Source organism: Nomascus leucogenys, chromosome 14 (genome assembly GCF_006542625.1).
Source record: "Nomascus leucogenys isolate Asia chromosome 14, Asia_NLE_v1, whole genome shotgun sequence".
NCBI classification, from domain to species: Eukaryota; Metazoa; Chordata; class Mammalia; order Primates; family Hylobatidae; genus Nomascus; species Nomascus leucogenys.
Window position 1 is genome coordinate 84,200,564 of NC_044394.1, and position 12,833 is coordinate 84,213,396.

The window sequence follows — 12,833 nt, forward strand, 5'->3', positions numbered from 1 at the left end:
TACAATGGCACAATCTGGGCTCACTGCAACCTCTGCCTCCCAGGTTCAGGCGATTCTCCTACCTTAGCCTCCCAAGTATCTGGGATTACAGGCGTCCACCACCATGCCCAGCTAATTTTTTTGTATTTTTAGTAAAGACAGGGTTTCACCATGTTGGCCAGGCTGGTCTTGAACTCCTGACCTCAAGTGATCTGCCTGCCTCAGCCTCCCAAAGTGCTGGGATTACAGGCATGAGCCACCACGCCCAGCCTATTATCCCTGTTTTATAGTTACAGGTAATTAAGCCTTGTCCCACTGCATGTCAAAATAGGAAATATTTATCAAGTGTGTGCACACACAGCTGGATGCAGGGCCTGTGAGAAAGCTAAACACATGAGCACCCCCACTCTTTGCCAGGAGGAATGGGGTGACATTGATGGTGGGATCACTCATTGACCCAAGAGGCCAGTGGCCTCATGAAGTTCAAGGTTGTGGCAGGTGAAAATGAATACGGCAGACCCTGATGCAGCATCAGTACCAGCAGCTGTTGCTTCCGTTAGCATTGATCAAGGAGGGCTTCATGGTGGAGGGGCCCTGAAAACAGGGCTCTGTAGAGGAGGGATATTTGAATACGTCCAGGGTCAGGAATGGAAGCGATGAGTCCAGGGAGTGAGAAGGGCAGCAAAAGCAAGGACAGGGAGAGCTGGGGGGCATCTCTGGCAGCAGACACTGAACACGTAGCCCATTTCGAAGGTTTTTGTGCAGAGGAATACCTTAATCATCCATTAAAGCCAATTTTGAGGATTTTTAACCCTTCCTGTTACTGTATCTTCAAAAGTAATTTTTATCACAATGAAAAATGCAATGGGTAACAGACCAAGATTGCAATATGCATGGATGGCTCCAAATTTAGGACAAAGTTTTCAATAACAACAGCTCACAGGTATATAGGTCCCCATGACAGATGCTGCTCTAGGCACTTTATACATGTTAAATCATTTCATCCTTATAACTTTATGAGACAAATATTATTGTCATACCCATTTTACGGAGAGGGAACAGAGGCTCAGAGAGCCTAAAGCAACTTGCCCAAGGTTACATAGGTCCTAAGGGGCTGAGCCAGAAATTAACCCAGGCTGTCTGGCTTGAGAGCGTCTCAATAAGAAATCAGTCTGAGGTTTGTATATTTTCCAGTTTTCTGAAGGCAGTCTAGTCTGTCAATAGAAAAGTTAGACTGGACACATAGGTTTCACAGCTATTTCGAATCCCTGATTGAGAAGGGGACTAAGGAGTACCGCTTGTTACCTTGTCCTGGCCACGATGAATATATTTCTTGCTTTGTAAGTGCGCATGGAGAAGGCACTCAGTCTCCTTTTTATGACAATCATCTTTGTAACTTAAGGGCACCTATGACCAAAGAAATTCATTCTAAAGTACCAGGCTGGGTATGGTGGCTCATGCCTCTAATCCTAGCACTTTGGGAGGCCGAGGTGGGCGGATTGCCTGAGCTCAGGAGTTCAAGACCAGCCTGGGCAACATGGTGAAATCCCATCTCTACTAAAATACAAAAAATTAGCCGGACATGATGGTGCACACCTGTAGTCCCAGCTACTCAGGCGGCCGAGACAGGAGAATCACTTGAACCTGGGAGGCAGAGGTTGCAGTGAGCCAAGATCATGCCACTGCACTCCAGCCTGGGCAACAGAGCAAGACTCCATCTCAAAGAAATAAATAAATAAAATAAAAAATAAAGTACCAAAGGATGTGTTTCTTCACATAATATTAATAACATTAAGTAATTTATCCCTATAAAGTAGAATTTGAAGCCCTTGCAAGAAAGTTCATGAAAAGAAATATCTTCAAGGGGCAGCTTTTTGCTTTTCCTTGGTATGGATGCAAAGAAAAAAAAATTTTTTTTTTTTGAGACGGAGTTTCGCGCTTGTTGCCCAGGCTGGAGTGCAATGATGCTCCACTATCTTAGTTCACCACAACCTCCGCCTCCCAGGTTCAAGTGATTCTCCTGCCTCAGTCTCCTGAGTATCTCAGATTACAGGTATGTGCCACCATGCCTGGCTAATTTTGTATTTTTAGTAGAGACGGGGTTTCACCATGTTGGTCAGGCTGGTCTCAAACTCCCAACCTCAGGTGATCCGCCTGCCTCGGCCTCCTAAAGTGCTGGGATTACAGGCGTGAGCCACTGCACCTGGCCAGCAAAGATAATTTTATAAAGAAACCCCAACATAGTTTCTGCCCAGCACTGGCCATTATTAGCCAGCAGTGGGCACCCTTCGTTGGTCCCCATTGCCCTGAGAGTGCTCACATATAATGGAAAGTGTGTGGATTTTCACACCAAAGTGTCCTGACCTCAAATCCCGTCTTTACCATTTACCTCCTGCAGGGCCAGCTTTTCATGGGCCCCATGCATGGGACCATACTGGTGTGCATCACCCAGGGCCCCTTGGAGTTGAATGCTTGTGGCTGCCATCTTAAAATTTTTCCTGTAATCTTTGAATTTGTGATGCTGCAAATTGATGGTACATGTGCAGGGGCATATGGAGCTTTGACTCACTGTGTTCTCACCTCCTGCCTGTTTCTGCAGGGCAGGTTCTGCCTATACTTCTGCCTCCTGGCACCCTGGGCCCTAGGCAGCCTCCCACTTCCTGTCTTAGTCCAGGGACCATTGCTGCCTTTGCCACAAGAAGGGGCCTAGGTGCAGGCATAGGAAGGATCTTGCCCGTCCCTCATCCAGGTAGTAAGACATTCCAAAGAGGGTCTTGCAGTCCCCTGGGGGTTGCCCATTTGCTGTGGGTTGTTGGAGAAATGCCTGACTACTCGGGCACCACAGGCAGGGCCTCTGATTGGCAGAAGGGGAATGCCCACACTGGTGGGCTGCACACATATACCTCGTCCAAGGGCAAACAGGGCCCTTGAGAGGCTACACGCACCCCCCCAGGTATCCCCATGCCCAAAGAAGTACAATGTGTATAGCAAATACTGTAGACATCCCCATGGCAGAGACTGTGAAAGAAAGGAAAATGTTTTCTATTTGAGGGCTTTATAACATCACTCTTTTCCTGCTTTTTGAACAAGGGGTCCAGCATTTTCATTTTGCACCAGACCCAGAAAGTTATGTATGGTCCTTGGCCTCCTCGGTGACCTTAATCAGGTGACCTTACTTTCTCTGAACATCAGTTTCTCCATCTAGAAAATGCTGACATCGGGGCCAGCTGTGGTGGCTCACGCCTATAATCACAGCACTTTGGGAGGCCAAGGTGGGTGGATCACGAGGTCAAGAGATGGAGACCATCCTGGCCAACATGGCGAAACCCTGTCTCTACTAAAAATACAAAAATAGCTGGGCGTGGTGGCACGTGCCTGTAATCCCAGCTACTGGGGAGGCTGAGGCAGGAGAATCACTTGAACCCTGGAGGCAGAGGTTGCACTGAGCTGAGATCATGCCATTTTCATTGCACTCCAGCCTGGCAATAGAGCAAGACTCTGTCTCCAAAAAAAAAAAAAAAAAAAAAAATGCTGACATCTTTGCCGGGGTGTTGTCAGATTCACACAATATGTTCAAACAATGAAAGTCAGTAATACTTGGCAGCTCATTTTCTTCCCTACCTGCTATTCCTCCTGTTTTTCTCTACACACCCTGTCTTCCTTACTACTTGCTGGTGCTCAATCTTTGTTGAGTGTAGGAATCAATCAATCAATTAATCATCTGGGAATGAGTGTGGCTATTACCTCTGGGATGGATGGCTAAATGAATAGGCTGGTGGAAATATACACATATGAAATATGCAGAGATAGACATTGATAATATATAGACAGATTGGAAATACATAAAGCCATCCAGGCATACAGAGTTTACTAGAGAGATGTGCAGAAAGACGTACATAAAATTCCGTAATATTCTGTGTTTAAATAGTTGTATTACTTATGGCCATTTTTATTTTAACTTAAGAAACTTCATTTACGCTAAGCCTGACACCTGGCTGCACTCATAAAATCTAAAGAATCATTAAACAGAGACACAAGAGAAGTGAAAGAACATTCTTAGAGTGCTCTTTACTTCGTATTCTGGGCATTAATACCCCAGTACTGGGTGCTGGAGATGGGACCCCATAGACCTGGCTGTCAAACTTGTGGAGTCTTGCCCTGCTGGAGCCCTGGAGCTAAGGACTGAGAACTCGGAGCTTTCGTTTGAGCCCTCCATGGGGGTCCCTATTACAGTGTGGGCATCTGGGAGCCCCTGTGGCAGAAGCTGTGTGGCAAAATCCCAGCCAGAACAAGAAGGTCAGAGTCTTTCTCTCTTTGGTGTTGGCGCTTGTCTCCTGGAAAACAATGCAGACAGCCCTGAGGATACCATACTAGGTTCCTGTTAGCTCATTGAAAATGGTACTTTCTGAATATATTTGTGTTGCACCTTAACACATATCTAAAGTTAAACACAGGCTGGCCTGATAGCTGACGCCTGTAATCCCAGCACTTTGGGAGGCCAAGGTGGGAGGATCACTTGAGCCCAGGAGTTTGAGATCAGCCTGAGCAACATGGGAAAGCCCCGTCTCTACAAAAAATACAAAAAATTAGCCAGGCATGATGGCACACACTTGCATTCCCAGCTACTTGGAAGGCTGAGGCGGGAGGATGACCTGAGCCTGGGAGGTCGAGGCTGCAGTGAGCCATGATCGCACCACCGCACTCCAGCCTGGGTGACAGAGCAAGACTCTGTCTCTAAATAAATAAATTAAATTAAACCCAATCATGGCAACAAGGATCCAGTCAAAGTACTGTTTTAGAAAAAGGTACTTTATGGATTCTAAGATGTCATGGGATAGTAATTGAAAACTAGAATTAAGGCACCAAGAGATAATAGCTTCTGCTTGCAGTTCACAAAAGGCAATAATTTTTTTTTTTTTTTTTTGAGACGGAGTCTCACTCTGTCACCAGGCTGGAGTGCAGCGGCATGATCTCTGCTCACTGCAATCTCTGCCTCCCAGGTTCACCTCCCAGGTTCAAGCGATTCTCCTGCCTCAGCCTCCCAAGTAGCTGGGACTACAGGCGCGCACCACCACACCTGGCTAATTTTCTGTATTTTAGTAGAGATGGGGTTTCACCATGTTGGCCAGGATGGTGTCCATCTCCTGACCTCGTGATTCACCTGCCTCAGCCTCCCAAAGTGCTGGGATTACAGGCATGAGCCACGGTGCCTGGCCAAGGCAAGAATTTTTAAAACAGAAAAGTCCAAGCTTGCCACTGCCCTTATGGCATGAATCACAGAGAACACACACTTGCTGTACTTTATTCTGATACCAAGAAATGCCAAGGTGAGTGCCGCTGGAGCTGCAGTGGGAACTCAGACCAGTTGCAGGGCTAAATCCTAGGCCAGTTGATGGCAGAGCAGCTTTCAGAATTCAAAATGTTGAATCCTGGCGTCGTGCCTCTCCTCTCCATCAGCTGTCAATTGTAGAACTGACAGATTTCATCCTTGCTTGTTGAGGAGCTAATGGGGAAGCTATGGCAGGGGCACAGCTGCTCAGGCTGTGCTTCGGGGAAGCCAGGTGAGTGGGGCTCCCAGGAGGCCTCGCTCTGTGGAAGTCGGTGCCTGGGAACTCATAATACCTCTTGAAATCCAGTGCTGATTGACTTTAGTTAATTCCCATACAGTGTGACAACGAAGACGACTACAGGGAGATCAAGAAGGCCCAGGGAGAGAAAGACAGCTCTTCAAGACTGGCCACCTCCACCACTAATACTTTGTCTGCAAACCACTGCAACATGAACATCAACAGGTACGTGCATTCCCTCCAAAGTGGAAGTGAGCTGGAGAGATCTCTGGGTCTGAAAGTCACCTGCTATGTTGGAGGAGGGTCAGGCTTTTTGAGGACTACTCTGGTCAAGGTCTGCAGACTTGCTTCCCTCCTTTAACCCAAGTCTTATCATTATGGTTGCACATGTGCCACACATTATAGCTCCAGATACTCATGCAGGGTACTTCTCCATAACCAAAGACCAGATACTAGTTACACACAGCTCTGCACTCCCCAAGACATGCCCTTCCCCCCAAAAAACTTAATAACTGAATTTCTAATCAATATTTTAATGGTAACCACTAAACTCATAAGAACACTAAGCTTATTAGACAGATGAAGAAATACACACTTCAAGCTGAATCTCCATGTGCAGCACCTAAAGCAATTAATTGGATATAGACCAAAATTGCGGCCTTAGAAGGGTCCATGTTCCCAAAGTTAAATGGCCACCCTGACACTCCTCTCAAGAGGTTCCAGATGGACCCACCCAGCACTGACTCCCCTCTGTGATGAATGGCTTACAAGCAAGGCAAGATCTCAGATATTTATTAGAAACGAGTAGCTTATCATCAGTCGTAGAAGCTCTTTCCATTTTGAAATACCACAGCACGGAAACCACTTTTCCTCTCTAAGACACTCCGTACCCTTCCTGACCATATACATAGAATTTTAAAGGGAGATGAATGTCTCAGCACAACACAAAAATGTAAACTGAAAGGTTAGGAAAAGATGTAGAGCAGTGCTAAAACTTGGCGAGGAGACTGGAGAGCGAGGGTGCACACACACAGGCCCACTGCAGCGCCGGAATCACCTTGGAAGGCGAGGGCTCCTGTGGGTCTGAGCAGGAGGAAAGGCTGCCCCTGCATGCTGCCCACTCCTCGGTCCTCTGTGCAGGGTGGATTCCAGCCCAAAATATTGGGAAAGGGGAAATGGGGAAAATGTAGTCCCCAAATATTTTTAAATGTGTGATATCATTTAGTGCTTGTTAATGCACTAAATAACCTTTCTAGCTGATCTGGTGGCTTCCATAATTTCTAAGCAGTGAGGAATATAAACCGTATGTCTGCACAACTGCAATATGACATGAAAATAGCTGTGATTTGGCCGGGTGCGGTGGCTCATGCCTGTAATCCCAGCACTTTGGGAGGCTGAGGCAGGCGGATCACAAGGTCAGGGGTTCAAGATCAGCCTGGCCAATATGGTGAAACCCCGTATCTACTAAAAATATAAAAAAATTAGCTGGGTGTGGTGGCACACTCCTGTAGTCCCAGCTACTTGGGAGGCTGAGGCCAGAGAATTGCTCAAACCCGGGAGGCAGAGGTTGCAGAGAGCTGAGATTGCGCCATGGCACTCCAGCCTGGGTGACAGAGAGGCTCCATCTCAAAAAAGAAAAGAAAAAGAAAAAAAGAAAATAGCTGTGATTTATACCGGTGACACAGTCACAGGTGTTGTACTACTGCTCCTGCTAAACCATGACTCTGGTTTCATACCTTTACTCATAGTTCAAGGAAATGTTCTGTTACAGTGAGAGGTTAGTGAAAATGAAGAGGTCACTTCTCCATTCAAGTTCTTGGACCCCAGGTTAAAAAACTCTTGCTCTAGAGACTTAGCCTGGCAGAGCCTCCTAGTTCTGATGGTTTTGTTGCTGTTAAGTGGTGACACAATGCATATAAAATGCTTAGAGTACATTCTGGGAAAGGTGGTGTCTGTACCTCTGGAATTGTGATTACTACTATCAAGTTTTACCAGTGCTGTACAGCAGTCCCGGAGAAGGGGATTGCCAATTTCAAAGAAGAGCTCCAAAGAAAGTTTCTTTGGTCAACTTGAATATATATATAAACTTGCAGTGATGAAAAACGGGCAATCATGATATCCATGATAATATTTAATGTCACAGTTTTGTTTTCCGTGCACTGTAAAAATCACGAAGTATGTCAAATAATAGAGACTGAGGAAAAGGTCTTTCTTCACTCACATTTCGAGAAACAATTATAATCACACTGTTCACATTATCTTCAGCATCAGCATCTTCGCCATCACTAGATGAGCAACTTTTGATTCTCCCAAAGCACTTTTGCGTGACACAGCCTCTATGTTGTTAGACACACAGTGCTTTTGGAACAGTGCTTTTCACCAGAAATTCTATCCCCACATGTATCCATTTGCATAACATTCAGAACTTTGGTTTTGTCATTTGTTCTAGAGGTCTGTGTTGGTGATTTCTCCACTAAGGAAACTGCTTTTCAAAGTGACTTTAGTGGCTTGTTTGTGGTGATAACCAACACGTGCAATTAAGAGATCCCAACCCCAAGAATAATGAGTAAATCTTTGTTAGATGGCTTTACCATTTTTAACTGACTCTACCAGGTGACCTCTATAAGTATCCTAAATTAGCGATGACTGAGTTTATTTCAAACTAGTCTGTCTTCCCCAAACACTACTTTAAGTAATAGAGCCCTAACAATATAATATACATTGCAAACTCAGATATAAGTGAATCCCTCTTCACTGATGGTTGATTTTGGAGAACGTTATATTCAAGCACAGACAGTAGTTTTGAAGGTAAAATAAGGAGTTAGGAATCAGAAACTGTAACTTCTACTCACCGTTTTTATTTATTATTTTATTTATTTATTTATTTATTTATTTATTTATTTATTTATTTATTTATTTATTTTGGAGACGGAGTCTTATTCTGTCGCCCAGGCTGGAGTGCAGTGGTGCAATCTCGCCTCACTGCAACATCCACATCCCCCAAGCGATTCTTCTGCCTCAGCCTCCTGAGTAGCTGGGATTACAGGCATGCACCACCACACCCGGTTAATTTTTGTATTTTTAGCGGAGACGGGGTTTCACCGTATTGGCCAGGCTGGTCTCGAACTCCCGACCTCAAGTGATCTGCCCACCTTGGCCTCCCAAAGCGCTGGGATTACAGGCGTGAGCCACCACACCCGGCTTCCTACTCACTGTTTTTATATTCTAGGTTTAATCTGATCAATCCCTGGTTAAGTCATAAACTCAGATATTAAGAATTGGCTTCACATATTGCAGGTTGTTCTCTGGTTTTATTATTTTCTATATTACATTTAGTACAAGCTCAGATGAGATAGCAAAAGTCTTTTTAGAAATGTAAAATACGGACTGGGCGCAGTGGCTCACGCCTGTAATCCCAGCACTTTAGGAGGCCAAGTCGGGTGGATCACCTGAGGTTAGAAGTTCAAGACCAGCCTTCCTGACATGGTGAAACCCCATCTCTACTAAAAATACAAAAAGTAGCTGGATGTGAGGGCAGGCACCTGTAATCCCAGCTACTCGGGAGTCCTCGGGAGGCTGAGGCAGGAAAATCACTTGAACCCAGGAGGCAGAGGTTGCAGTGAGCCAAGATTGTGCCATTGCACTCCAGCCTGGGTGACAAGAGCGAAACTCCATCTCAAAAAATAAAAAGAAGTATAGAATTTGGCTGGGCACAATGGCTCATGTCTGTAATCACAGCACTTTGGGAGGCTGAGGCACCTTGAATCCAGGAGTTCGAGACCAGCTTGGGCAACATGGTGAAACCCCATCTCTACAAAAAGTATGAAAAATTAGCCCGGTGTGGTGATGCATACCTGTAGTCCCTGCTACTCAGGAGGCTGAGGTGGGAGGATTTCCCAGGAGGTTAGGGCTACAGTGAGCCAAGATCCCACCACTGCTCTCCAGCCTGGGCAGCAGAGCCAGATCCTGTCTCAAAAAAAGACAGAAATGTAGAATTCATTTATTGTTGTTGATTGACTTTCCCACTGCTTGCTCCTTATGCTTGTTGGGAAAACAGTAAGTTGTTTGTTGGGTATTTTGAGATCCTTGGATAAAGGACTTGGAAAATGAAAGTGTTATTAGTCTTAGTCATGTACTTTGGTGCTGGCTCCAGAATTACTACTCATCCTGATGGGAAGAGAAAAGAAACAGTGAGTGAGATTTGCGTATTGTTTGTTATGATCCTAATGCCATTAACTTGTTTCCTGGTATAATAATTCCCAATAAGCTTCTCCTACCAACAGGTCCCAGTTGGGTGGTTTGGGTCATATGAAAACATTTACCTTTCCCTGTGCTGACTCTGTAACATTCCATCACTGTAATTTCTTCTTTCAGTGTGGCAATACCAATAAATAAAAATGAAAAAGTGCTTCGGTCACCCATCTCACCCCTCTCCGATGCATCTAAACACAAATACACCAGCGAGGACTTAACTTCTTCCAGCCGACCTAATGGCAACAGTTTGTTTACTTCAGGCTCTTCCAGCAAAAAGCCTAAGGCCGACAGCCAGCTGCAGCCTCACGGCGGAGACCTCACGGTTTGTTGACGCTCTTCCTTTCCCAATTGAAACCAAAATGAAATTGAGCACCCCCAAGCTCTGTCTCTAACCTAGCACAGTCTAAACACATGCTTGAGGTCCCTTGAGAATTCCTGAATGCCTCCCGCTTCTAGGAAGACCCAGCAGAGGACAGCCCCCTTCACTCTCCCAACAGAGAGCAGGGAAGAAAAACCCTGAGGGAGACTTCTAACGCTCTGTTGCTTAGGCAGGATTTTATATTTCCTTCTGAAAAGAAAAGACCTCAAAGTAATACCATCCGGGGACAAAGTAAATTAGGAGTTTGAACCAACCAATCTTTCTGTTGGGAAAAATTTCTTACCCCAGGGCAGAGTTAAATCTGGGATTGAAACCCCACTGGGATTGAAAGCTACAGGGCCCCCACTCTGCCCTTATTGGCCAGTGTCGTGGCCACAGTGGGGGACCCCCACCACCACCCCTTTTCCAGTGATCTCGGGTGATTCCAGCACGCCCCAGGGGAAGAGCAGGGGACTTGGGTTCACAATCTGACCTCACCTCTTAGCTACAGTGGGATCTTGGGCCAGCTGCTTAATCTCTCTGCTCCCGTTTCTTTACCTGCAAAATGGTAGTGATAAGACTTGAAAGAGACAATATCACGAAAAGACCCTGACCGGGCATGGTGGCTCATTCCTGTAATCCCAGCACTTTGGGAGGCTGCGGCGGGCGGATCACCTGAGGTCAGGAGTTCAAGACCAGCCTGGCCAATATGGTGAAACCCCATCTATACTAAAAATACAAAAATTAGCCTAGAGTGGTGGCAGGTGCCTGTAGTCCCAGCTGCTCGGGAGGCTGAGGTAGTAGAATTGCTTGAACCTGGGAGGCAGAGGTTGCAGTGAGCTGAGATCACACCACTGCACTCCAGCCTGGGCGACAGAGCAAGACTCTGTCTCAAAAAAAAAAAAAACACCTAGGGACGCCTATGCAACTAACAGTACGTGTTAGTTCCTCTCACTGCCATGCCAGCCTCTAACAGCCAGTGGCCCTGGACCACGCATCCTTTCAGGAACATTAGTTCCTTCCAAACCCTCCCCTGTGGTAGTCACTGTGCCTATCAAAACCAGCTGGGTGGCCAGGCGTGGTGGCACGTGCCTGTAATCTCAGCTACTCAGAAGGCTGAAGCAGGAGAATCGCTTGAACCTGGGAGGTGGAAGTTAAACAGTGAGCCGAGATCACACCACTGCACTCCAGCCTGGGTGACAGAGCGAGACTCCGTCTCAAAAAAAAAAAAAAAAAAAAAAAAAAAGAACAGGACTCTGCAAAGAAAGATGAGGGAGGGAACAGTGTGTAACACTTTATCCCATGAATTAAAGATTATTAAAAGTTGCTGGAAGTTCCCACGAGAGCCTAAATCTCACAGCATCCTCAGGAAATGAACCTTTTTTGTGCACCCTCACTTGAGAGCAGTGGTCTTTAATTCTAGACTGAAAGAATTGGGGAAGACCTATATTAGAAAAACATGGAACAAAAAGCCACCAACTCAAGTTTTTTTATTTCCGTCTATATCCTTATATCATGAGCAACTATGATACACAGAGAACTATAAACCAATTGTAGATTTTATTTAGTTATTTTTCACCAAACAGGAGCTCATTCAGTAAGTACTTGTTACATGCTGGGCACTGTGCTGAGCACCAGAGATGCAATAACAATCCAGCGGATTCCATTTGTGCCCTCATGAAGCTTACAGTTAGCTGGGGAGAGAGCCTTATACAGGGGATCACACACATCCATGATTTACCAGCAACGGTTTCAGTGCTAAAAAGGGAACTCACAAAGAACTAGGAGCTCTTATAACAAAGCAACTTGAATTAGTCCTAGGAGTGGCAAACTTTCTGCGAAGCAGGTTTTTTTTTTTTGTTTTTTTTTTTTGAGACGGAGTCTTGCTCTGTCGCCCAGACTGGAGTGCAGCGGTGTGACCTCAGCTCACTGCAAGCTCCACCTCCTGGGTTCACGCCATTCTCCTGCCTCAGCCTCCAGAGTAGCTGGGACTACAGACACCCGCCACCACGCCTGCGGCTAATTTTTTGTATTTTTTTTTAGTAGAGACAGGTTTTCACCGTGTTAGCCAGGATGGTCTTGATCTCCTGACCTCGTGATCTGCCCGCCTCAGCCTCCCAAAGTGCTGGGATTACAGGCGTGAGCCACCGCGCCCGGCCTCTGTGAAGCAGGTTTTGACATTTTGGACTGAGTAATTACTTGTGGTAGGGCTGTCCTGTGCAAGGTAGGATGTTCGGCAGCATCCCTGGCCCCCACCCAGTAGATGCTATGAGCACCCACACGCAGTGGTGACAACTAAAAATGTCTCCAGGCATTGTCAACTTGCCCCCAGTTGAGAACTGCTGCTGTAAAGAGTCAGATAAATAATTTAAGGGTTTATGGGCTGCACGGTCTCCATCCCAGCTACTCAACTCTGCTGTTGTAGCAGGAAAGCAGACAGTAGATAAATACATAGGCAGGATTGGTTTCCAATAAAACTTTATTTACAAAAAGGGCCAAGTTTGACTCCCTGGCCATAGATGGCTGACCCCTGATGCAAGATCTCTAAAAGGCAAGTCGCCATATGGTAAGAGGCAAAGAGCATTACAGGCAGAGGAAGCAGCAAGTGCAGAGGTCCCGAGAAAGAACTGGACACAAGCCCATGAGTCTGGGGAACAGAGGCCACAGGCAAAGAA

General features: G+C 46.0%; 1 protein-coding gene across 4 annotated transcripts in view; it reads left to right on the forward strand.

The window, feature by feature from the left end:
- Positions 1 to 12,833, forward strand: part of AFF3 (AF4/FMR2 family member 3) — a 564,533-nt gene that overhangs the window by 515,716 nt on the left and 35,984 nt on the right. For all 4 annotated transcript variants that reach the window (XM_030827298.1, XM_030827300.1, XM_030827299.1 and 1 more), the window contains 2 exons: positions 5,647 to 5,771; positions 9,921 to 10,122. In XM_030827298.1, coding sequence (XP_030683158.1) covers positions 5,647 to 5,771; positions 9,921 to 10,122 — 327 coding nt within the window. The remainder of the gene's footprint in view (positions 1 to 5,646; positions 5,772 to 9,920; positions 10,123 to 12,833) is intronic.